The sequence below is a fragment of the Nyctereutes procyonoides genome, unplaced genomic scaffold (assembly GCF_905146905.1).
Source record: "Nyctereutes procyonoides isolate TBG_1078 unplaced genomic scaffold, NYPRO_anot_genome, whole genome shotgun sequence".
In the NCBI taxonomy this organism is placed as follows: Eukaryota; Metazoa; Chordata; class Mammalia; order Carnivora; family Canidae; genus Nyctereutes; species Nyctereutes procyonoides.
Window position 1 is genome coordinate 27,187,198 of NW_026575140.1, and position 20,760 is coordinate 27,207,957.

General features: G+C 55.9%; 1 protein-coding gene across 3 annotated transcripts; it reads right to left on the bottom strand.

The window, feature by feature from the left end:
- Window positions 1–440: 440 nt before the first annotated feature.
- Window positions 441–19,707, bottom strand: SLC45A1 (solute carrier family 45 member 1). Of its 3 annotated transcripts, none has more exons than XM_055304692.1 (9): window positions 19,598–19,707; window positions 14,340–14,760; window positions 13,690–13,782; window positions 13,027–13,251; window positions 8,556–9,268; window positions 6,220–6,373; window positions 4,529–4,705; window positions 3,160–3,365; window positions 441–846 (listed from the first exon to the last, which is right to left on the bottom strand). In XM_055304692.1, exons 2-9 carry the CDS (start codon window positions 14,734–14,736, stop codon window positions 580–582), a joined length of 2,232 nt encoding a protein of 743 aa, XP_055160667.1. In that variant the 5' UTR covers window positions 14,737–14,760; window positions 19,598–19,707; the 3' UTR covers window positions 441–579. The 3 variants fall into 3 exon arrangements, with proteins under 3 accessions (XP_055160667.1, XP_055160666.1, XP_055160668.1); XM_055304691.1 differs by having other exon boundaries at window positions 14,238–14,760; XM_055304693.1 differs by lacking the exon at window positions 19,598–19,707 and having other exon boundaries at window positions 13,731–13,782; window positions 14,340–14,351.
- Between the last annotated feature and the right edge of the window lie 1,053 nt (window positions 19,708–20,760).

Genomic DNA, 20,760 nt, shown 5'->3' on the forward strand with positions numbered 1-20,760 from the left:
GGATGGGTGGGTGGGAGAATGGATGAGTGAATGAATACAAGGCCTTCTGACCCAAACACATCGTATACTCTAACTCCATTCTGGGATGCAACGCACAGTTAGATCAGGTTCTCTGCACCTCAGTGCGATTGACGTCAGGGACTGGAACAGTCTACATTGTGGGGACTGTCCTGTGCACTGTACAAGGTTTAAGGCTTCTGTGGACAGCAGGCACCCACCCAGGTTGTAACGATCCCAGACATTGCCAAGTGTCTTCTCCCGGTCAGTGGGGGGAGGGGGTTGCAAAATCGCCACCAGTTGAGAACGATTGAGTCACAGGTCTACTGTCAATGAGTGATTCTCACAGCCCCCTCCCCAAGGCCCCATAGAGAGCAGCCCGCTCCCCAGGTGACCTCTCCACCCTCGGGAGAGCCCCAACTAGAAACCATAGGCTTCGCTGCTGCTGTTTATTGTTTTATCACATATGTACATTCCACAGGAGACCTGTCCTGCGTCCACCAAGGCCCTGGGTTTCCCACTGGCTGGACGGCTCCAGACCCCCAGGCACAGGCTCGAGGCCAAAGGTGAGGCTCCGGGGTGTCAGACGTTCAGCAGGAGGGGCCGGTGCTCCTCCTCGGTGGCATCGCTGGGAGGGATTTCATAAACGACAAATAAGGAGGAGTACAAGCAGCCCAGGAAGGACACCAGGCTGGAGAAATACATGACCCCATTGGCGCTGCCCACGGCCGAGGTCAGAGGCCCCAGCACCAGGGAGACCAGAATCTGGGCCAGGAAGTACTGGCAGCTCAGCAGGGAGATGTCCACGCCCATGCCCCGCCTGGTGCCGTCCGCATTGGACCCTGCAAACTGATCCAGAAGGAGAAACACATCAGCGGGACACCGGGACAGCAAGGTGCCCACCAAGCCCCACATTTCTTGCAGGCCTGGGGACCCACGAGGCCCGCGTGCAGCGGGCTCACATTCTCCGGCACTGACATGTGCAGGGAGTTCAGCCAAGAGTTTAATAATATTTGTGTTCAGAGAGATGATGGCCCTGAAAAGAATCCATGACTAACAGGAGCGGAAGGGCTGTGTTCCCACAGGCCTCGGCGGCACAAAGGCTCTCTCTGGCTTAGGCAGCCTGGACTTCTCTGCCTTCTCCCCTGAAAGACAGGCAACCTGCCAGGCTGGCTGGCACTCTGCGTCCCGGCTCGTCCCCTTTCCTGACCTCTGTCAGCTACGATGCCCACACACACTCTGAAATACCCTCACAGTCTCTGGGTCTGGTCTGTTGGCCCATTTTCCCGAGGTCCTCATGGCCTCTGGGGTGGACACATCACCCTCCCTGCCTGCCACGCACGCACCCCACTGGGGCTGCAGGAGCAATGGTGGCAGGAGGCGGGGTGGGTCCCCTCACTCTGTTCCCCAGCATAGGCCCCCCTCACCCACCGAAGCTACGGCTGGCGCCACCCCCACTAAGTACAGTGTGTTCTCCACCTGGGGGCCAGCAGACACCGATGCAGCCCCCACCCCGGGGATGGCTCTGTGGATGCACACCTCATGTGTCCCAGGGAGACTGGCCTCCCCCTCCATCCCCTGCATCTGCACACAGTCAGCAAGGCCGACGGGGTGGTCACAGGTCAGCCCTGAGCCTGCAGCTGAACAGAGACTCACAGGAGTATGAGTGTCTAGAAGACTCTATGAGCAAGAGGCCCAAGGCTTCCAGGGGCCTGACCACATTCAGTTAGGGTGGCCCTTCCCACCAAGAACTGGCCCATCTGTTCTTCCCAGTCGAGGGGTTTCTGGGGCTGCAGGGGACTGACAGGGGGACAGCACCAGCCAGCAGGGGTAGCACCGCTCACATCCCCTCCCCTTCTTGGTCCCTGGGGTGCAGCAGTCACAGTTCTGTCCCGCGTCCCCTCCAGGGGGAAGTGCGGTCCTCGTGACCCCTGCCTGACGTGGGACCAGGAGTCCAGCTGCTGGCAGAGAAGGGTCTGGAGGGACTGCTACAGCTACCACCCAGGGACCCAGGGGCTCCAGGCCAATTTGACATCTCACAAAAAAATGCTGTGCTCCGAGCTGGCCCCTGCTGAAGTCATCAGACACTCCAAACCCCCCAAAACAACTCAGGATGCCTCTGGAGCCAGGCCTGGGGGAGGCGACAGGAGCCCCAAATTAAAAGGGGGTGCAAGAAACCCAGGTGTCAAGGTGATCTTTTAATACAGTACTTTAAATCTCCAAGTTACTGCAAAAAAATCCTTGACAGGAGCACTACTGGCCACAAGAAGGAACAAAGGCCTGACACGCTACGACGTGGATGCTCCTTGGAAACAGGTCACCCATGACAGAAGCCAGACACGGAGGCCACATGTGGCATGATTTTGTCTCCATGACGTGTCTCCATGACAGACAAGTGCAGAGGAGCGGGGGTGGTGGGGCCTGGGCTGGAAGGACGGGGAGGGCGATGGCTCATGGGTACGGGGTTTCTTTTGGGAGTGACAAAAGTGTCCTGTATCGATTGTGGCGGTGATCACACAACTCAGAGTACACTGCACACCTGAAATGGGTGAACCATACGATGTTGTACCGTGACTCCTATCTCAGCAAAGCTGTCAGAGAAGGATCCATGCTGAGCAAAATGTCAAAATTTCGTATAAAGACAGGATGGATTTTCCTGATTTTTCCTTTTGCCTCCATCTGCACTGTGGTGTGGCACGGAGATGTGATTTAACCTTGTCTTGAAGTTCTGATATTTTGTTCAGCATGGAGTTTTGGCATTAATTCTCTTTTTTAGAAATACTGTGCTAACCTATTCTTGACCTTGATCACTGAGTTTTTTTTGTGTCCCAGGTGAGTGGCTCGCTCGCCTCGCCTGAGGCTAACAGGTGGCCCTGAAGCCTGACAGCAGGGGACACGAAGGGGTGAGCCTCCCCTTGCTCCCTCCTCGCCGCCCAACTTCCCCAACAAATGGGGCACCAACGGAGGCAGCAACCCACTCGGGTTTCTGCTCCGCGGGCCCAGCTTGGACATTCTTAGCGTGTGATCAGGCCCCTCATTCCTGTCGTGGAGCTGCCCCCAGGGCCATTTCTCAGGTAGGGTTCCTCCAGGCAGCTGGGAGGGTGGAGACCAGGTCCTGGCCGGCCTTTTCAGGACCCGAGGCAGAGAAATGGAAGCACTTACCTTTTTATTCTGGTAGTAATCGCACAGAAGTGAGTAGGGCAGGGTGCACAAGGTGGAAAATAAAATCCCGTAGGTGATGCAGAGTGACAGGACCACGTAGAGGTTCCGGGACAGGGTGGCGAGCCCAGTCCCCAGGCCAAAGGCCAGGTAGGCGATAAAGTACAGTGTGCGGATGCTGAGGTATTCTTCTAGCTTCTCAAGAATAGCTGCGGGCCAGAAAAGAAGGTGAGCGTCACGCTCTGCCCGGTGGCCCCAGGCACTCTGTTTCCCTGGGCCACCACCTCCCCGGGACTGGGCCTACGTCTGGCAGGTGGCTCGCCCCACACTAGAAAGCCTGCAGAGAGGGAGCGGGAGGCATCAGTTCCAGGGGTGCCCAGGCCAGCGTGGTCCAGGGGACGGCAGGCCCCAGGGGGTGCAGGTGAAGGGATCTTGGTCCAAAACACCAAACAGGCTTGGGGGGCAGGACACAGGACAGGAGGCAAAATCCAGCAGGCCGGAGCACCGCCTGGACACCGCCCGGAGCTAAGGATGGTTTTTATATTCTTAGATGGTTTTGAAAAACCAAAAGAAGACAAGTATTTTGTGTCACATGAAGATTATATGAAATTCCAATTCCTATTGAACGTAAAGGAGGTTTTACTAGGACTTGACCGCACACACTTTTTAGACAGAAACATCTTGTCCGTGGTGGCCTCCGAGCCACTAGGGCAGGGTCCAGGGGTTCCCCAGAGGCCATGTGGCCTGCGAGGCCGAAAGCGCCCCCTCTCTGGCCCTTGACGGAACATGCGGGCTGACCCCAAGATGACAGTTGCTGGTGGCACCATCACCCAGGTCCCCACTGGGATGGTCGCTGGCACCCTGCAGGGATCCAGCTCGGCCTCCTGTGTCCCCTGTGGTCCCCCCTGCAGACCTCGGGGTCAGCTCAGCCTCTGGCCTGGGCTCTCCCCACATGCCCTCCCGTCTGCCCCCCCCACCCCGTTCTCACCTCCTCCTCCCCTCCTTCTGGACCACTTGCCACACGAACCAATGTGGGAAGGGTGGGGGGGTGGGCAGACAGCCCCCTGGCCTGGGGGTGACCTCGGTGTTTGTCCCTAGGGCTCCCCTTTGCCCTCAGTTATGGGCCTGGCCTTTCTGCCTGCCGGCTTACTCAGGTCTGGATAGACACCGGTCCCCATCGCCCAGCACAGGGCAGTGCCACCCCGCTAGCCCCAACAGGTGGTCCCATGACAGTGTCCCCCAAATTGGGATGCTCTGCCTGCGATCGTGAAGTCACAAACCTCCCTCCACTCAATGTATTCCAAGGACCCCACTAAAGCTGTCATTCCCACAAGGGGCCCCCACCCCCACCTGTTCCCTGGGGCGCGGGTACCTGAGTAGAAGGCAGCGCTGAAGGCATAGATGCACATCCCCCAGCAGCCCATGGTGACGCCGCTGTTGTATTTCCGATATTCTTCTGACGTGTGCGGGGCTTTGGGGTCTCCCTGAAATACCACCTCACCCATGAAGTCGGTGTAGAAGAGCAGCATCCCCTCAAATGAGAGCCACCCTGGGAGGGGAAAGGGCTGGTGACCGCCGGCGAAGACGCTGCCACCGCCTCTTCTTTCGCCAATAGGTGGTTTTACCAAATACAGAGTAATACACGGTTTTTATGGCTTCAAAACCTAACGAAGAAATTACCTACAGCCTCACACCCAGAGATCACTTTACCTCTGTTAACCCGTTGCAGGTCCCCTACCAGTCTTTTTTAAAGCAAATGTGTATCCTCATAAACACAGGCTCTGTTGCCTGAGAGATCGTGTTCTGCTCTTTCTCTGAACACTATGGCCTGGAGGGAGCGAAGCCCTCACTCCTTCTAACCGCCTCATCCTGCTCCCACTCACCTCTCTGCAAGGGGACAAGAAAATGCCAGTGGAGCCGCAGCCGCTGGCATGACGGGGTGGCACTTAGCCGAGAGCGGCAGGCTAGGAAGTGCAAATGGTGCCAGAGGACCACAGGCTTCTCGGACGAAGGAACCGAGGGCTCCTGCGTCAGTTCCATCATCGGTAGAGGAAGGGAGGACGGCACCTGTGGGACCTCTTGAACCCCAATCGTTACCATGCACGACTTCCTAAGCCAGCGAGTATTCTCAAACAGCCCGTGTTAACGGCAGCACGAGGCTGCACAAAGTGGGCACAACATTAATACATTGAACCCCTTCTCCCGCTGTTGGGCCTGCACCCCCCCCCCGCACCCCTGCTTCCCTGCGTCTGGCTGTTATCCATCCTGCTGTGACTAATACCTGGCACATAGATCCTTGATAACATTTCTGTTTATGGCCTTGCATGGAATATCGAGTAGGGTCACTGGGATAAAGGTTATGGACATTTTTAAGATTCTTGCCTGTTGCCAGATGGCCTTCCAGAAAGACATCCTGATTTATATCCCACAGTATTGGAGAGCCCGAGAGTATCTCAAATTCCTAATCATCCTCAGAGGTTCAACAACCTGATGGCAGGGAGATCCCGAAGGGAATGAAATGGCAATCGGAATGTCAGGCCTGGGGCTCGAGGCCAGAGCCAGGCACGGGCAGGCACGTGCGAGTGTCTGTATGTGCGGCCGCCTCGGCTCTAACACACTAGTGAGGCCCAGACGGGCTCAAGGTACAAGCCCCACCGGTGGCGTCCGTCACTGAGGTGCGAGCTGTCCGAAGAGCTCTTGGTAAGGAGAATTCGGGCTCTGCGGAGACCAGGTGTCGGCCGGGGGGAAGGGGTGTGCCTCCGGCCCCAGCACCTGGCGTCATTCGGGGCGGCCCCGAGCACCTACCGGTCTGGCCCCCTGCAGAGAAGCCCCCCGGGGCACCCGACACCACGTCCTCCCCTTGATGGGACCTAGGGAGTCTACACGCATGAGCAATGTCGCCCCCACCCCAGGACGGGACGTGGGGCTCCGGGGCTTCCCGGGAGGCCGGTTGGGGAGGGAGCCCGGGGTCGGGGAGCCGGGTCCCCGGCATGTCCCCATCGCAAAGCGTGAGCTGGGGGGGGTTGGACACGCAGAGCACGGCGAGGTTTGCCGAGAGCTCACCCAGGAAGTGGTTGACGCAGAGATTGCGGAGTGCCTTGGGCATGTGGCAGATGGTGAAGCAGAGGTGCCTCATGGACAGAGGCTGCCCCGCCGGCTCGCCGGAGCCCGCCAGCTCACTCTCGTACTTCACGCCGTTCAGTAGAATATTGGCCACCTGAAAAGGAAGCCGCACAGAGCTCCTGCCAGGGCTCCCGCTCGGGCGGCGCCCGGAGCCGGCTGCGGCTGCGATGGGAAGCGGACGGGCCGCGCACGGCGCCCTCCTGGTGGTGCCAGCTGAACGCCCAGCACCGAGCGGCACCCTGAGCCACGGGGCACCCGAGGACGCGCCCACCCTTTGGCCACGGCATGAGAGATGGGTGCCACCGAGCGCGAGTGACTACCTGCTCGAACATGAAAGACATTGGAAATGCAAGAAATAAGGGCCGGTCCGAACCTGGATGTCCCAAGAGCCCCGTCCGCTCAGTCAGAGTAAGGCGCAGAGGGCTGCTCGGGGGCGGCTGGGGGATCTGCTCAGAATTCTCCCGGGGGGGCCCTCCGACCCCCACAGAGGCCGCGGCGGCCCTGAGCAGGTGCAGGCAGCAGACGCACTCACCTCGGCCCTGGGCGCGGGGCTGCTTGCTTCGGGGGGCCCGGGAGCCCCCCCCACACACCCGCTCACTGATTTGCTTTGCTCACTGCCCCAGGACAAGGGGGCGCCGCTCCGGGGTCGCTCGCCTGGGTCGCTGGTGCAGACCCCAGCCAGGTGACCTACGGTTCTGCAAGCGGCGGGGGCGGCGCTGCCCTGGCTCCACAGGGGCACTGGGGCTGCTGTCACCCGTGGGGGCCCCAGGCAGCCACGACCCAGGAGCTCGTCACCGTGGCTGCCGGTGGAGGAGGAGGCTAAAAGGCCACCACAGTGCCCGCCCGAGGCCGGCCGCGTTGCCTGTGGCCCGTGACTGACTCTCCTCAAGGAGCTGCCTCCTACATGGTACCCCACCGGGGATGGGACTGGAAGAGAGGATTCCGACGACAGCCTCGACCACAGCTACGGAACTGGATCCCGAAGCCGGGTGGGATGTTGTGAAGCGGCACGGGATGACGCAGGGCTGCCAAGAGGCCTGGTCGAGAGCCTCCTGTCATCCGTGACGGAGGGTGAGGTTCGAGGCCCGAGAGGAACCTCTGTTCCGGCCATAAGCGGACCCCCTAGCCTTCCGGCGATTTTCGCTTCTTCAGGCCTTTTTTCCAGTCCTGAGCTCCAGAGGTGTTCTCGAGCTTTCCCCGCAAGGATGCCACGTGCCTCCGCAGGAGGATGGTTCCTCCCTGGGGACTGTGGAGGTGGCATGACGACCAGCCAGCCGCCACGCGCCCCACAGAAGAGCAAACCAGACACAGGTGCTTGAGGATTTACCCGGGGACAGAAAATGCATCTGCCCCCCGGGAGGCAGCCCTTCCCGGAGCACAGACCCCGCCGAGGAGCAGGCCCTCCCAGCCCCCTCCCAGCCCCCTCCCAGCCCCCTCCCAGCCCCCTCCCAGCCGTGTGGCTCCGCTCCACGGGAGACCGTGGGCTCGGGTCGGGTCAGGTCAGCAGGCCGCGCTTCCTTCCGAGCTCCCGGCCTCCAGGCTGCCTGCCTCCCTCGGGGCCCCGCAGGTCGAACTCCCTTTCAAGAAACTCCAAATTCTTACTGGAATCCTCTCTCACCCTGTGACTCCCCTGAGGGCAGGCGGGCCCCAGGATGAGTCCACTTCAAGCGTCAGGGTAACCTTTCTTCTGTTTGAGGTGGCCTCCTGACTCTGATGCTGCTTAAAAGCCCACCTGTCAGTTGGTGGCCTTTCAGCCCATCTGACCTACACTAAATACGACACCAACAGCCTTCTGGAAGGTTCTTCACCTGCACTGACTGTGCCACGCACTACCTTGTAGAATCCAGAGTTTTGACAGCCTCCAGGAGCCCAGGAGGACCCAGGATCGTCTGCCAGGCGTTCTGTTCAGAGCCACCCCTGGGGGAGACTTAGACCTGCTGGCACCAGACACCACAGCCCAAGCGCATGGACACTGGGGGCAACACTAAGGATGCTCCTGACAGAGTCACGCCGGGAGCCTCCTGGCCTGACCTGCCTTTGGGCAGACATGACCACGTTTCAAACGAGTGTCCCTCTGATGGGGTGGGCCCAGTCTCACCACCCCTCACGCCCAGGCCTTGTTGGCTTAGTTCCACCGACCTTCCAATGCCTCCAGCAGGGGAGGAGCTCGGGGTGGGGGGTCTTTCCAGAGCCACAATCCCCCTCCCTCTAACTGCTGAGGGGGACAACACACAGTGCCCTCTGTCCCATGCCCCTACCCCCAGCCTCGCTTTTACCTGCTGACTGAAGGTCACGTTCCTCCGGCGGCTGGTGTCGGGGCCCCCTCCTCCGGCTGCATCCGGGATGGCCAAGGTCTGGGGTCTCTTCAGGATCCCGGCCGAGCGTGGCTTGGGGGTGTCCAGGGAGCCCACCCTCAGCACGTCCCCGTCGGGGCCCCCAACCAGGGCTGCCTCCCGCCTGTCCCCGAGGTCCTGGCGGTAGAAGCCGTCGGGGGCCCGGGGGAAGCTGACGCTCAGGGCCTGCCGCGGGGCGCCGTCGGGGGCGCCCGTGAAGCAGTCAATGAGCACGCTGTCTATGTTGGACGTGGCAAAGGATGAGGCGAACTCGTTGATCCCCGTCAGGGAGCCGTCGCGGCTGGTGAAGCTGCCGTACTTGGGCGTGAGGGGGCTGAGTGGGGAGATGGGGCTGGACAGGCCGGCGTACAGGCTGGGGGCCGGGGGACAGGGCAGGGGCTCGCCCGCGCCTTCCTCGCACAGCGCGGGCGGGGACGGTGGCAGCGGGAGGCTGGGGCTCTTCATGGTGGCCTTCTTCTCGCCAGGGGGCCGCAGGGGTCTCTCAGGGATGCTGAGCAGGGTCAGGACGGTGGTGACGCTCAGGGTGACCGCAGTGAAGATGTAGATCACCCTCAGCTGCCCACCCAGGGCTCTCCCGAAGCTAGTTTTGTCCCAGTGGATGCCCCCAACCACGTAGCCGAATCCTCCTCCGAGGCCTGGGGACAGAAGCAGGGTTAAGTCCCCCGGCTGACCCCCTGCAGGTGGTGCGGGGGCAGGAGACCCTCGGTGGGGGGCCCTCGAGAGTCGTGGTTCTGTGTCTCACTCAAGTGGCCAAATCCCTGCGAGGATCCAGATACAGCATCGGTCCCTCCTAAATCCCAGCACAAGTGAGAGTGAGAATGGGATTCCCAGGAGGACCCCCTCAGGGTGCCCCCTCTCCCGCTCGAGGGCCACCTACTGGGCCTGCCTGGCTCCAGAGCAAGGGGCACAGTGACCACCTGTCCACCTCTGTCCCACTTACACGTGGCCTTGCTGGAACACTGAAGGTCTCTACACTGGGTCACATTCCCTTTTGGGAGGCAAATATGGAAGATCTGGTCTCTAACACAGTTGGGCGGAGGGGATTCACGTGGCCACCCCGGTCTTACTCGCCTGATGCCGGCATCCTACTGGTGACCAAGGATGGCCACCCCGGTGACTAGCCCTCCAGGTCGGCAAGCCATCAGGGAGCAACAGGGCTGCAGGGATCTGGGCCCTTCCTCTGCTCCTGCTTGCTGCCTCCCACGGCCTCGGCCTCGGGGAGCAGGTGCACGGCACACTGATGCATGCGGCACCGCGTAAAGACGCGGGTGGTGCCTCCTCGCACCCCACCAGCAGCACCCCATCTACTGAGCTCAGGAAGTGTGGTCTCCCCGCCGCCGCCGGCTCCCAAGTTCCCACATCCCCAGCACCTCCAGCCCCCTTCCCTGCTACACCAGGGATCTGGTGTGTTGTTTTATTTTGAGTTCAGCAACGTTCTGAGCCTGTCTCCTGGTTGGGAGCCGAGTTCTCTCCATTTAACTCTGCTCCTGGAGAGGAACCTGTCTTCAACCGGCTGCTGCGATCTGGTCACCCTCTGCTCTGGGGAGAACCAGCCACTTTTAAGCTGTGACTTCTACGGAAAAACTCATCCTTCTCCAGGTCCCTAAAGATGGCATGTGGCCCTGAATCTACTTCTTAATGGTTTCCTCCTATGGCCCCTTCATCTGTCCCCAGCTGTCCTTATGGGCCTTTGAATTTCATGCTGCCCCCGACTCTTCTTATTCTTACCTTCCCGTGTTCGTGGTCCCAGTTAGCTTCCTCCCACCTCTTTTGAAGACATAATTGCTATTTTGTGGCCCTTAAATAACATCAGCTGTGAGATGACGTTTATTAATCACTTTTTAAAAAACAATGACTGCGGCAGCCCAGGTGGCTCATCAGTTTACCGCCACTTTTGGCCGGGGTTGTGATCCTGGAGACCCAGGATCGAGTCCCATGTCGGGCTCCCTGCATGGAGCCTACTTCTCCCTCTGTCTCTCTCGCTCTGTGTCTCTCATGAATAAATCAATGGGGTCTTAGAAAAAGAAAAAACAAGGATTACTTGTTTAAAAATAATAATAAAAAACAATGACTGAAGCAAATGTATTCTCACAGGAAAGAAATCGTGTGAACAACTCAGCCGCGATAAAACAAACGGCCTGATTCAAACAAGGCAAAGAACTTACGTATCTATTTAGTGTCTATTTTTCCAAAGAAGACATACTGAGGGCCAAGAAGCACACAGAGAGCATCCCTAGCCTGCGGGGAAATGCAAACCCAAACCACGAGGAGATCCCACCTCAACTCATGAGGATGGGTTGTAGCAAAAACCGTAACAGGTGTTGGCAAAGACGTAGAGAAATAGGAGCCCGGTGCACTGCTGCTGGGGTGTAAGATGGGGCAGCTGCCACGGAACGCAGTAGGGAGGCTCCTCAGAAAATAGAGAATAGAATTACCATATGAGCCAGTAATTTCACTTCTGGGTTTATAGCCAAAAGAACTGAAAGCAGGGTCTTGAAGAGACATCTGCACACCCCTATTCGTAGCAGCACGAGTCACAACAGCTGAAACGTGGGAGCCACTGGCGTCCACCAGCAGGTGAAAGGATAACAAGATAGGATCTGGACACACAGTAGAGTGTTATTCAGCCTTATATATGAAGGACATGCTGACACCTGCTGCGGCGGGGATGAAGATCACCCCAAGTGAAATCAGCCAGTCACAAAAAGAGAAGTACTGTGTGATGCCATCCATGTAAGGTGCTCAAAGTTGCCAAAGTTATAGAGACAGAGAGAGTATATGATGGGATCCTGGGGGCTGGAGGTGGGGAATGGGGAGTCAGGGTTCAGAGCAGACAGAGTTTCAGTTTTACAGGATGAGAAAGGTGTGGGAGTGGATGGTGGTGATGGCTGCACCGCAGTGTGAATGTGCTGGATGCCACCGAACTGTACACTTAAAATTGGTTAAGATGGTACATTTTATATTAAGTGTATTTTAGCACAATAAAAAAAGAAAAGAGGGGCTCCCGGGTGGCTCCGTTGATTAAGCAGCAACTCTTGATTTCGGCTCACGTTATGATCTCAGGGTCCTGAGATCAAGCCCCATGTCAGGCTCTGTGCTGGGCATGGAGTCTGCTGGAGAGTCTCCCTCCCTCTGCCCTTCTTCCCCCACCCCCGGGCACCTGTGAGTGTTCTCTCTCTCTCTCTCTCTACAAAATAAAGAAATCTTTAAAGAAAAGACACAATACGGAAGACTATAAGGTTAAAAGCAGAACCCTTCTTGCTACCCTCCACACCCCAGCACTGGCCCGGCTGAGACCCCTGCAGAAGTTCCCTGGACCCTGATGTATGCATGTGTGTAAGTAGAGGCAAGTAAGTGGCATTTGCTAGAAGAACCAACTGGGATTGGACAGTCCCCACGTGTAATACTGATGTACTGCGCTCTCTCGCTCTCTCTCTCTCTCTTTAGATTTTACTTATTATTTGAGACAGAGAGAGAAAGAGCACAAGGAGGGGGAAGGGCAGAGGGAGAGGGAGAAGCAGACTCTCCACTGAGCAGGGAGCCTGACACGGGGCTTGATCCCAAGACCCTGACTGAGATCATCACCTGAGCCAGAGGCAGATGCTTAGCCACCTGAGCCCCCTCAGGTGCCCCTGCACTGCTGTCTCTTGTTCGTTAAGTCCAAGAAGGCTGTGATGTGTCTTACGAAGCAAATACGTGTGTCTGGCAAGCCTTGTTCAGGCATGCGTTATGGTGCTGTTGCCATGTGCTCCTTGTTAGTGAATCTATGAGGTACGTTCAAAAGGTGTCTTTTTTTTAAAATTTTTATTTACTTATGATAGTCACACAGACAGAGAGAGAGAGAGAGAGAGGCAGAGACACAGGCAGAAGGAGAAGCAGGCTCCATGCACCGGGAGCCCGACGTGGGATTCGATCCCGGGTCCCCAGGATCGCGCCCTGGGCCAAAGGCAGGCGCCAAACCGCTGGGCCACCCAGGGATCCCCAAAGGTATCTTTAAACTGAAACACATAAGACAAGTTTAGGTACGGACCGGTTGCTTGTGACGGAATATGTGGCCAGAGGTTCACAGGAAGCTGACCCTGTAGTTTCCCTAGGGGCAGTGACTCAGGACCGGCTAATTCAGGGCTCATGGTGACTACAGAACCTAACTCCTCGAACAATGAGAATAAAGCGCGCATATAACCACATGCACGGACACTGACACATCACATATGTGGCTACACGTATAGTTCGTACACGTACATGCATAGATCAGCACTCCAGAGTGTTGCTGAACAATATTGTTTGAAATACATATGTTCAAGCACGCCACGTTCTTCCATATATTGGAGTTGTATCGACTCGTTTTTTGCACCAGGGCGTGCGGGAGTGCACACGCGGCCCGGAGACCTACCTGCCAGCAGGGCGTGGATGTTGAGGCCGCGGTCCTGGTCCGCGGGGCTGCACACATCCATCATGTAGGCGTGGCTGGGGTTGTCCGCGGAGTCAGCGCTGAAGTCCATCAGCACCACCCCGCACACGGTCAGGAGGAGGCCCCACTTGTGGTCGTCGGCCGAGTCGGCCAGCGCCGTGCCCAGGTCCCGGCCGTTGAGCAGGAGCGAGAGGCCCAGCAATGCCCCTGCGGACAGAGAAGCAGAGTCACGCCGCCAGGAAACGCAGAGCAGCTCTGCCCCGGCACCCGCCGCTTCAGTGGGGAGTCTCTAGGGCCCAAGGATGCCTTTTTCACCAAACACCGAGCAGAGCCCATTGGAAAAGTCACCTGCAGACTCACCATGAGTTTTTTTCCCCACTTGGATCAGGGTTTTTATTTTGTCAAGCAGGGCGGGAATGACATAAACTTTATTAACTTGTTCTTAAAAAAAATCAGTGATAAGTTGCTGCAGTTAACTCAGGCCAGGTTTTGGACACTCCCTGCCACCTCGCCTGTGAAATTATCTGCATCACTGCCTGGGTCAACACTGTCAGATTTTGCTAAGAGGAAGCAGTTGGGGCCTTTCTTTCTTTCTTTCTTTCTTTTTTTTTTTTTCCACTTTATTTCAATTCCAAAACAACAGACCTATAGCCAGGACAAGAATGAAAGGGCGTCTCCTTCCAAACCTTGAGGTACACCGGTCACTCCAAGCACCCAACAGTGGCTGCAGTAGGAATCCTGAAAGAGAGTTCAGAGGTCATCGCTGGGGTCCCCTGGGCACACCTGGCTGGACAGAGACAGCCTGGTCCCAGCCCTCAAACACCTGCACCAGAAGGTCCCAGGGCATCAAATGAATAGATGATGAAACTTGGAGCACACAACCCTAAGCTAGAAAAACAAAAGACAGACTCTTGGAACAGCTCAGATTTTCTACCTAGGCCCCTACAAGGCACTAAGCAGCCGTGAGCTCCCTTGGCAATCCAAGAAATTCCAGGGCCGCCCAGACTCAAACCACATCAAGCTAAATTCATTGCTTGGATCCTCCAGTGACAGCTCTGTGAGGATGGCGGTGATCCTTGGGGTCTGTGAAATTCCTGGTCTACGGCCTGTTTAGAGGGAGTCACTTAAAACACGGGGTGTGGTGACCCTTCCTGTGTTTTCCCACAACCCCAAACTAATGAGTGGAACTTAACTCTTGCTCCTCCCTTGACCCTCTAGCTGCTTCAACTCGGGCTTCTGGAAGCTTCCATAGGTTTCCGGAGGCCATCCACCAGCGGGGCTGAGCTGGGGCTCACCAAGGATGGGACTGATGAACCACACCAGACTGTAGAGCTGGTCAGGCAAGCCCATCTGCAGGAGCACGGGGGTCACGTACGCTGTCTCCATGGCATAGCTGAACTCGATGCCAAAGAGAATGCAGCCGTTGAAGAGCAGCTCCCGGAAGGACCTCTGGGGGTGCAGGTCCCCAAAGTCCACCAGCTCGATGGGACACGGGGTGTTGGGGGGTGGGGGCGGGGAAGGACGAATGCACTTCCTCCTCTTGGGGTGCCGTTTGAAGTTGTTGGCTCGATGGCTGATGTGCCGGGTAACGGACCCCGAGTAGCCTGAGACCTGAGACCTCCAGAAGTCCTGAGGAGCCAAACTGGGGAACAGGGCCTCTCCTGGAGGGGTGCTGCTCGCCGGGGGGATCATCGTAGGGGGGGCCGGTGGGTGTTCCTGTGGGGAAAGCCCGTCCGGGGGCGGCAGTTACTCACTGGAGCCTCCACCGTGAGAATCAGCTTTTCCAGGTGGCTCCCTCCGCCCCCTCCCAACTGGCACCTGCTCCTCCTTTTCATATGAGGAGGGGTGAGTTCTTAGAGGCGACTGCTGTGCCCCCAGAGAAGAGGCCTACTGCTGGCAGAAGATGTCGCCAGGGCCTGTGTCCGACGTGGCTCAGGAGACCACAGCTGGGGCCCTGTCCCTGCTCAGAGGGAGGAGCCTGGTCCTGCAGGTCCCTGCACTAAAACTCAAGGGGACCTTCCCCTAAAGAGGCTCCATGAGGAGGGCCAAGCAAGGAGCCTCCTAGGAACTGAGGGCGGCCAGGAACCCCATGGCTCTGAGGGGTGCCAGCCTATTTTAGGACCCACAACTCATTTCAGGACAAACTCTGCCCTGGCCTGCAGGTCCCAGGGGAGCAGAGTGGTGGGGAGCCCAGGCTTGGGGCAGGACCCACCTACAAGTACCCTGATTCCCTGAGCACCTGCGCACGGCCGTGGGACAGCCCTTCTCTCATGGGATGGAAAGTCACAGCGGTCACCTTGCCTAACACTTGTGTCTCCTATTCCTGGGAGGCTGGGGCCCTGGTCTAAAAGCAGATGCGTGCATTTAGTTCCAAGCCTTTCCTTACAGCATCAACGGATGAATGACATTTTTTAGTCATCAGGAGAACTGAGACTTACTGTGTTTAAAAATGTTCTCTTTAAAGAGATAAACCAAACACCTTGAATCCCACATGCCATAGATGACTCCCTGAATAGGGATACTGTACACACACACACACACACACACACACACACACAAACACAAGTGAGGGACAAAAAGAACCACGGAGGGTGAGAAATAGATATCTTCCATCCTCAAATCATTTTTTAGAGCAACTTTCATAATGCCCGGGGCCCTGGGTGGGGAATTAGTCTCCCTCAGGCCCCCAGACCCCCTGGGGTTTGCAATTGGCCACACAGAGTCCTGCCCCGGGTGCAATTGGTTCTCACTGCTTTGGAATTAATCGAGATTGTAACTATTAAAAGAACAGATTCTTTTAAGAACAGAACCTGTGCATTTTAACCAATGTCAATTTTATTAAGCATAGAGAGAGGAAGGCCACCAAGATCAGAGGTAAAGAGGGAGATAAAATCATCAGAGGGGAGCCTTCTAGGATTCTGTCTGGCCTCTGACAGCTCACCTCATTCGCCTCACAAAACAGTAATTGCCTACATTTCCTTTGAAGTCCTGCCTGAGAAGTAGGCCCCAAACCCAAGACAACATGCCCAGCATTGATGGGCTTCCTGATAAGGACATTTGTTATTTACCAAGATCAATATTACAGGATTTTTTTTTCAAAATTACTTTTAAGCTTTAAAAATGAGGCCCTTATCCCTGACATTAACTTACTACCTTCCATCACGCTATCACAAGTCCATAACTTCTTTATGAAGCACTCAGGAAATGTTTCATCACTCCAGATTTGTATCCTAAATTCCCCCACCACCCTACGCAAGGACTGTCTTCCTTCTGTTTGCAAGACACCAGTGGTGGAAGTGATTTTCTATAGAGACACTCTAGCAGGATTCAGAGCACTGTGTTAACCCACCAACCCATCCATCTATCCATCCATTCTCCCTTCCACCTACTTATCCACCCATCCAACCACACCCATAACACATATCCACCCACTCATCTTCTAATCTACTTGTCTACCCAACCACCTTTCCAAACATCCACGCATTCAGCCGTCCACCTGTCCACCTATCTTCCCATTTGGCTGAGCACTAAGTACCAAGTCTCTGAGGTCATAAAGATAAAGGAAAGACAAAGTTCCTGCCCCCAAGTTGGGTGGAAAGTAGAGGGAAGGTGTCCTACACAGGGGGAACTAGCTGTGTAAAGGAGCTGTATGTGCAACAGTTGGGCACCATGTCAGCGAGGTGAGAGAGGAAGCCATCAGGAAGGAATTAGCTGACCAAGAAGGGCCTGTGGCCCTGCTGAGAGATGGATTTCATACGGAGATGCCAGGGAAGGACATACCCAGAGACCCAGTCTGCTCTTATTTCTGTAACTTATCTTGTGACTTTAGAAAACTATCATGCTGTCTCTAAAACAGGAACAGAGATACCCAAGAATTGTGTAGGCAAATAACACTTCATTAAAAACATAACCACTGGGTTGACTTAGTTGGTTAAGCTTCTGAATCTTGATTTCAGCCCAGATCATGATCTCAGGGTCATGAGATTGGGCCCCACCTTGGGCTCCATGCTCAGGAGTCTGCTTGAGTTTCTCTCTCCCTCTCCTTCTGCCCCTCCCCTGCTCCCTTTCTCTTTAAAATAAATAAACAAATAAATAAATCTTGAAAAAAAAGAGCCCCTCGTTGGGGGAGGTCTATGTTCAGTAGGGAATCTGCTTAAGATTCTCTCTCTCCCTCTCCCTCTGCACCCCACCATGCTCTCTCTCTAAAGTAAATAAATTTTAAGAATTCATTTATGAAGATTAAGTGAAACTTATATTTTTTTTAAAGCTAAACTTCTTGATTCTCTCCTTCCTGTGTTAGCTCAGCCCATAGTAAATACTCCAGAAAAATCTGTCCTTTGGCCAGTCTTGTCTTTAAAAACCCAGGTGAGGGCACCTGGGTGGCTCAGTTGGTTAAGCATCTGCCTTTAGCTCGGATCTTGCTCCCAGGATCCTGGGATTGAGCCCCACATCTGGCTCCCTGCTCAGAGGGGAGTCTGCTTCTCCTGGTCCCTCTGCCACTCCCCCTGCTTGTTCTCTCTCTTTCTCAAATAAATAAAATCTTAAAAAAAAAACAAGAACAAAACCCCAAAACCCAAGTGGCTGTTAGCATTCCCTGGATCTTCACTCATTCATTAAAACTACAGAAATAAAGTGCCCGTTGGAACACCGCATAAGACCATCTCCTTAAAAGTCAGAAGGCAGACCTTTAGCACAGGTGTGTGAGAGAGCTTGACCTGACCTCACCTGTCCGGTCACAGCCCCACCCCCACTCCCTGCTCCTCGCCCCCTTCCAGCACAGGGTGCCACCCTTTCCTAGCCCATTCCACCCCCATAAAGTGAACCTAAGTGCACAGGCACTAGAAACCTTGCCTTTCATTTTGTAATGAAGAACCAGGCCCACTTTGGATGAATTTCAGATTTAAACAGCACATGGTGGAAGCATATTTTTGAAAAGGGGAATCTTTTCGACCTTGAAATGAATTATATGGATAGCTCATATCTCTGCCTACGATGTGATCGCTTCACTTTGTCACCTGCCCACCACCCCCCGGCTTTAGAACACAGCCTGCAGCCTGTCCTAGCAAAAATGAGACCAGACCGCTGCCTTACCTCTAGCAGCTAAACCAGAAATGAAACCTGGACTTGAAAAAGTCTTCCCTGAGGGTTCATTTTCAAATCGGGGGATCAGTGTTACTATTTTCATTTCAAGAATACATTTATTAAAAGCTATCCATGAAAGGTTATTCTAAGAAGAATGCTTAAAAGTCATTTTTGAATGTTATAAAAAATGAAAGTGAAATTTAAAGTGAGAATGAAAAGTGAAAACATGAAAGTGAAATTTAAAATAATGAAATAGAATTTTAATACACAAATACAAATATTTACCGGACCATCTGGCCATCCTGATCACACTCTATGAGCATAAATTCAGCCCAAAAAATATATATAATATAAATTTTATATTATTATATTATATTATATTATATATTATATTATATTATATTATATTATATTATATTATATATCCCTGGCCCCACAAAGGTTCTGTGCTGTGCCCACTGTGTTTCTTGAATACAGAGGATGTTCCAAGTAACGAATCCCTCCAACTCTAGTATGGGAAGATTAAACTGCAAATTATCAATGAAAATAAACAATGCCCATGCAATTTGAATGCTGAAAATGGCCCTATTATGAGCAGAATCATTTCCTCATTTGTCTCTCCTCCTCTTTACATGACACGGGCTTTACACCTGGCGGCCGGGGAGGCCACACGGCTCCCCTACTCTTCCTGCCACCAATGCTCAGAGCGACTACTTCGAGGAAACCGTCCCAAGCCGGCGGAGGCCCGTGAGGGCCCGAGGGGCGAGCTTGATGCGCTGGTCACCGATTGTGGCCGGGTCCTCCCTTCTGCTGTCCGGAATCCTGTCCCTCTCTGACAACCGGGTGACCCCGAAAGCCCTAATCAGGCACACAGTGTACTTGGGTTTGGGAGCACCTGACTCTGCTTGCCAAAGAAGCTGCAAAACACAAATGGAAGAGCAGGTAACCTCAGAAACCACCTGAGAAGTTACGTGTTGGCTGATGAGATCAGAGTGCACCGAACCGCTATCAGCCTCCTGCTGCAGCGGCCGCCGGAGCCCTGCTGGAACCCTGGCCATGGAGTCACCCTAAACTTCATCCTGGGGTGCCCACGGGGTCCTACGAGGAGCCCCCGCGCCAGGAGGGTCGGCCTCGGGCGGGAGGCGAACCGGAAGCGTATGACACCTGCCCAGGTGACCGGGACCAGGCCTCGGGCACCAAGGAGCACCGCGGCGCCGGGCACACTCCAGCGCGAGCTGCATCTGTCGCCCCGCCGCCGCCCTCCTCCGGGCCTGGGCCAAGGGTCCCGCACTCCGGAGGCGCCACCGGGGCTCCATTTACGGGTCAACGAACTAGACATCATCAAGGAAGAACAAAGGTCTCCGGGCCAGCCCCGGTCCCGATCCCGGACTCGGATTCCCCGGGGGCCTAGCCGCGGCGCCCCCGCGCGAGGCCGGGCGGCAGTGCGGGGGGCGCGGGAGAACGGGGGTACCTGTGGTTCGAGGCAGGAGGCATCCCTTTCCGAGGCCGGGCTCCCGCCTGGCCCGCGCGCAGCCCGGGTCCCCGCCCGGCAGCCCCCGGCCCGCCGCTGCGGCTGCAGCATCACCCCGCGGGGCGGGGCCGTGACGTCACGCTGCATCCCGCGCCGCCCGCGGCCGGTCCCCGCAGCGCAGCCTTAAAGCGGCACCGCCCCGCCGCCCCGCCGCCCCGCGGCCGCCGGGGCCCCTGTCCGTGCGGCGCCCCAGGCGCACCCCCCTCCACCGCCGCCACAAGATTACCATCTTGCTTCCCGAACGTGCTGGCTAGGGATGACTGCGCGAGCACCACGTATTCGAGTCTTCCTTGGCCTAAGGGTTCTCACCTTCCCCTCTCTGACTCCAAGAGATGCGCTTGGTTCTGGCAATCGCTGCAAGCCCGGGGTGCCCCAGGCCCTGAGCCCACCGTCCGGATAAGTTGGCCCTGCCCAGAACGCTTCTACTGCCTCCGCGTACTCCCTAACATGTACCGGGGCCTACTCTGTGCCAGTCACTGTGTTAGGGACCGCGTGTATAGCCATGGGCAAACCAGACAGAAGTTCCTGCCGCGTGGCACAGCATTGCAGAGAGGGAGAGACACACTGAACAAGACAAATAACATGGATTAGTGATGTGCCTGAAGATAGTAGCTCCCCAGAGAAGGAGCTAGGGTTGCAGTTTTAAATAGGGTCGTTCAAGAGTCCTTACAGAGAAGGCGACATTTGAAGAAAGTCTAGGAGGCCAGGGGGCTAGTCGTGCTGATATCTGGGGGAAAGTCATACCAGGCAGAGGAAAGAGCAAGTGCAAAGGGCCTGGGGTAGGGTAGGGATGCCTGAGTGGCTCCGCGGTTGAGGCTCTGCCTCAGGCTCAGGGCGTGATCCTAGAGTCCCAGGATCAAGTCCAGCATTAGGTTCCCGGCATGGAGGCTGCGTCTCCCTCTGCCTCTCTCTCTGTGTCTCTCATGAATAAATAAAGTCTTTAAAAAACAAAACAAAGGGCCAGGGGTACAAGTGAGGTGGGCTGAATCAGATAATAATGGAGCAAATAGCCTGTAGTGAAATTATAACTATGGAAAATATTTCAAGGGGAAGCATGTGGCCCTATGAAAGTTTATAGTAGGGAGAATTTGGCCACCTTGGTC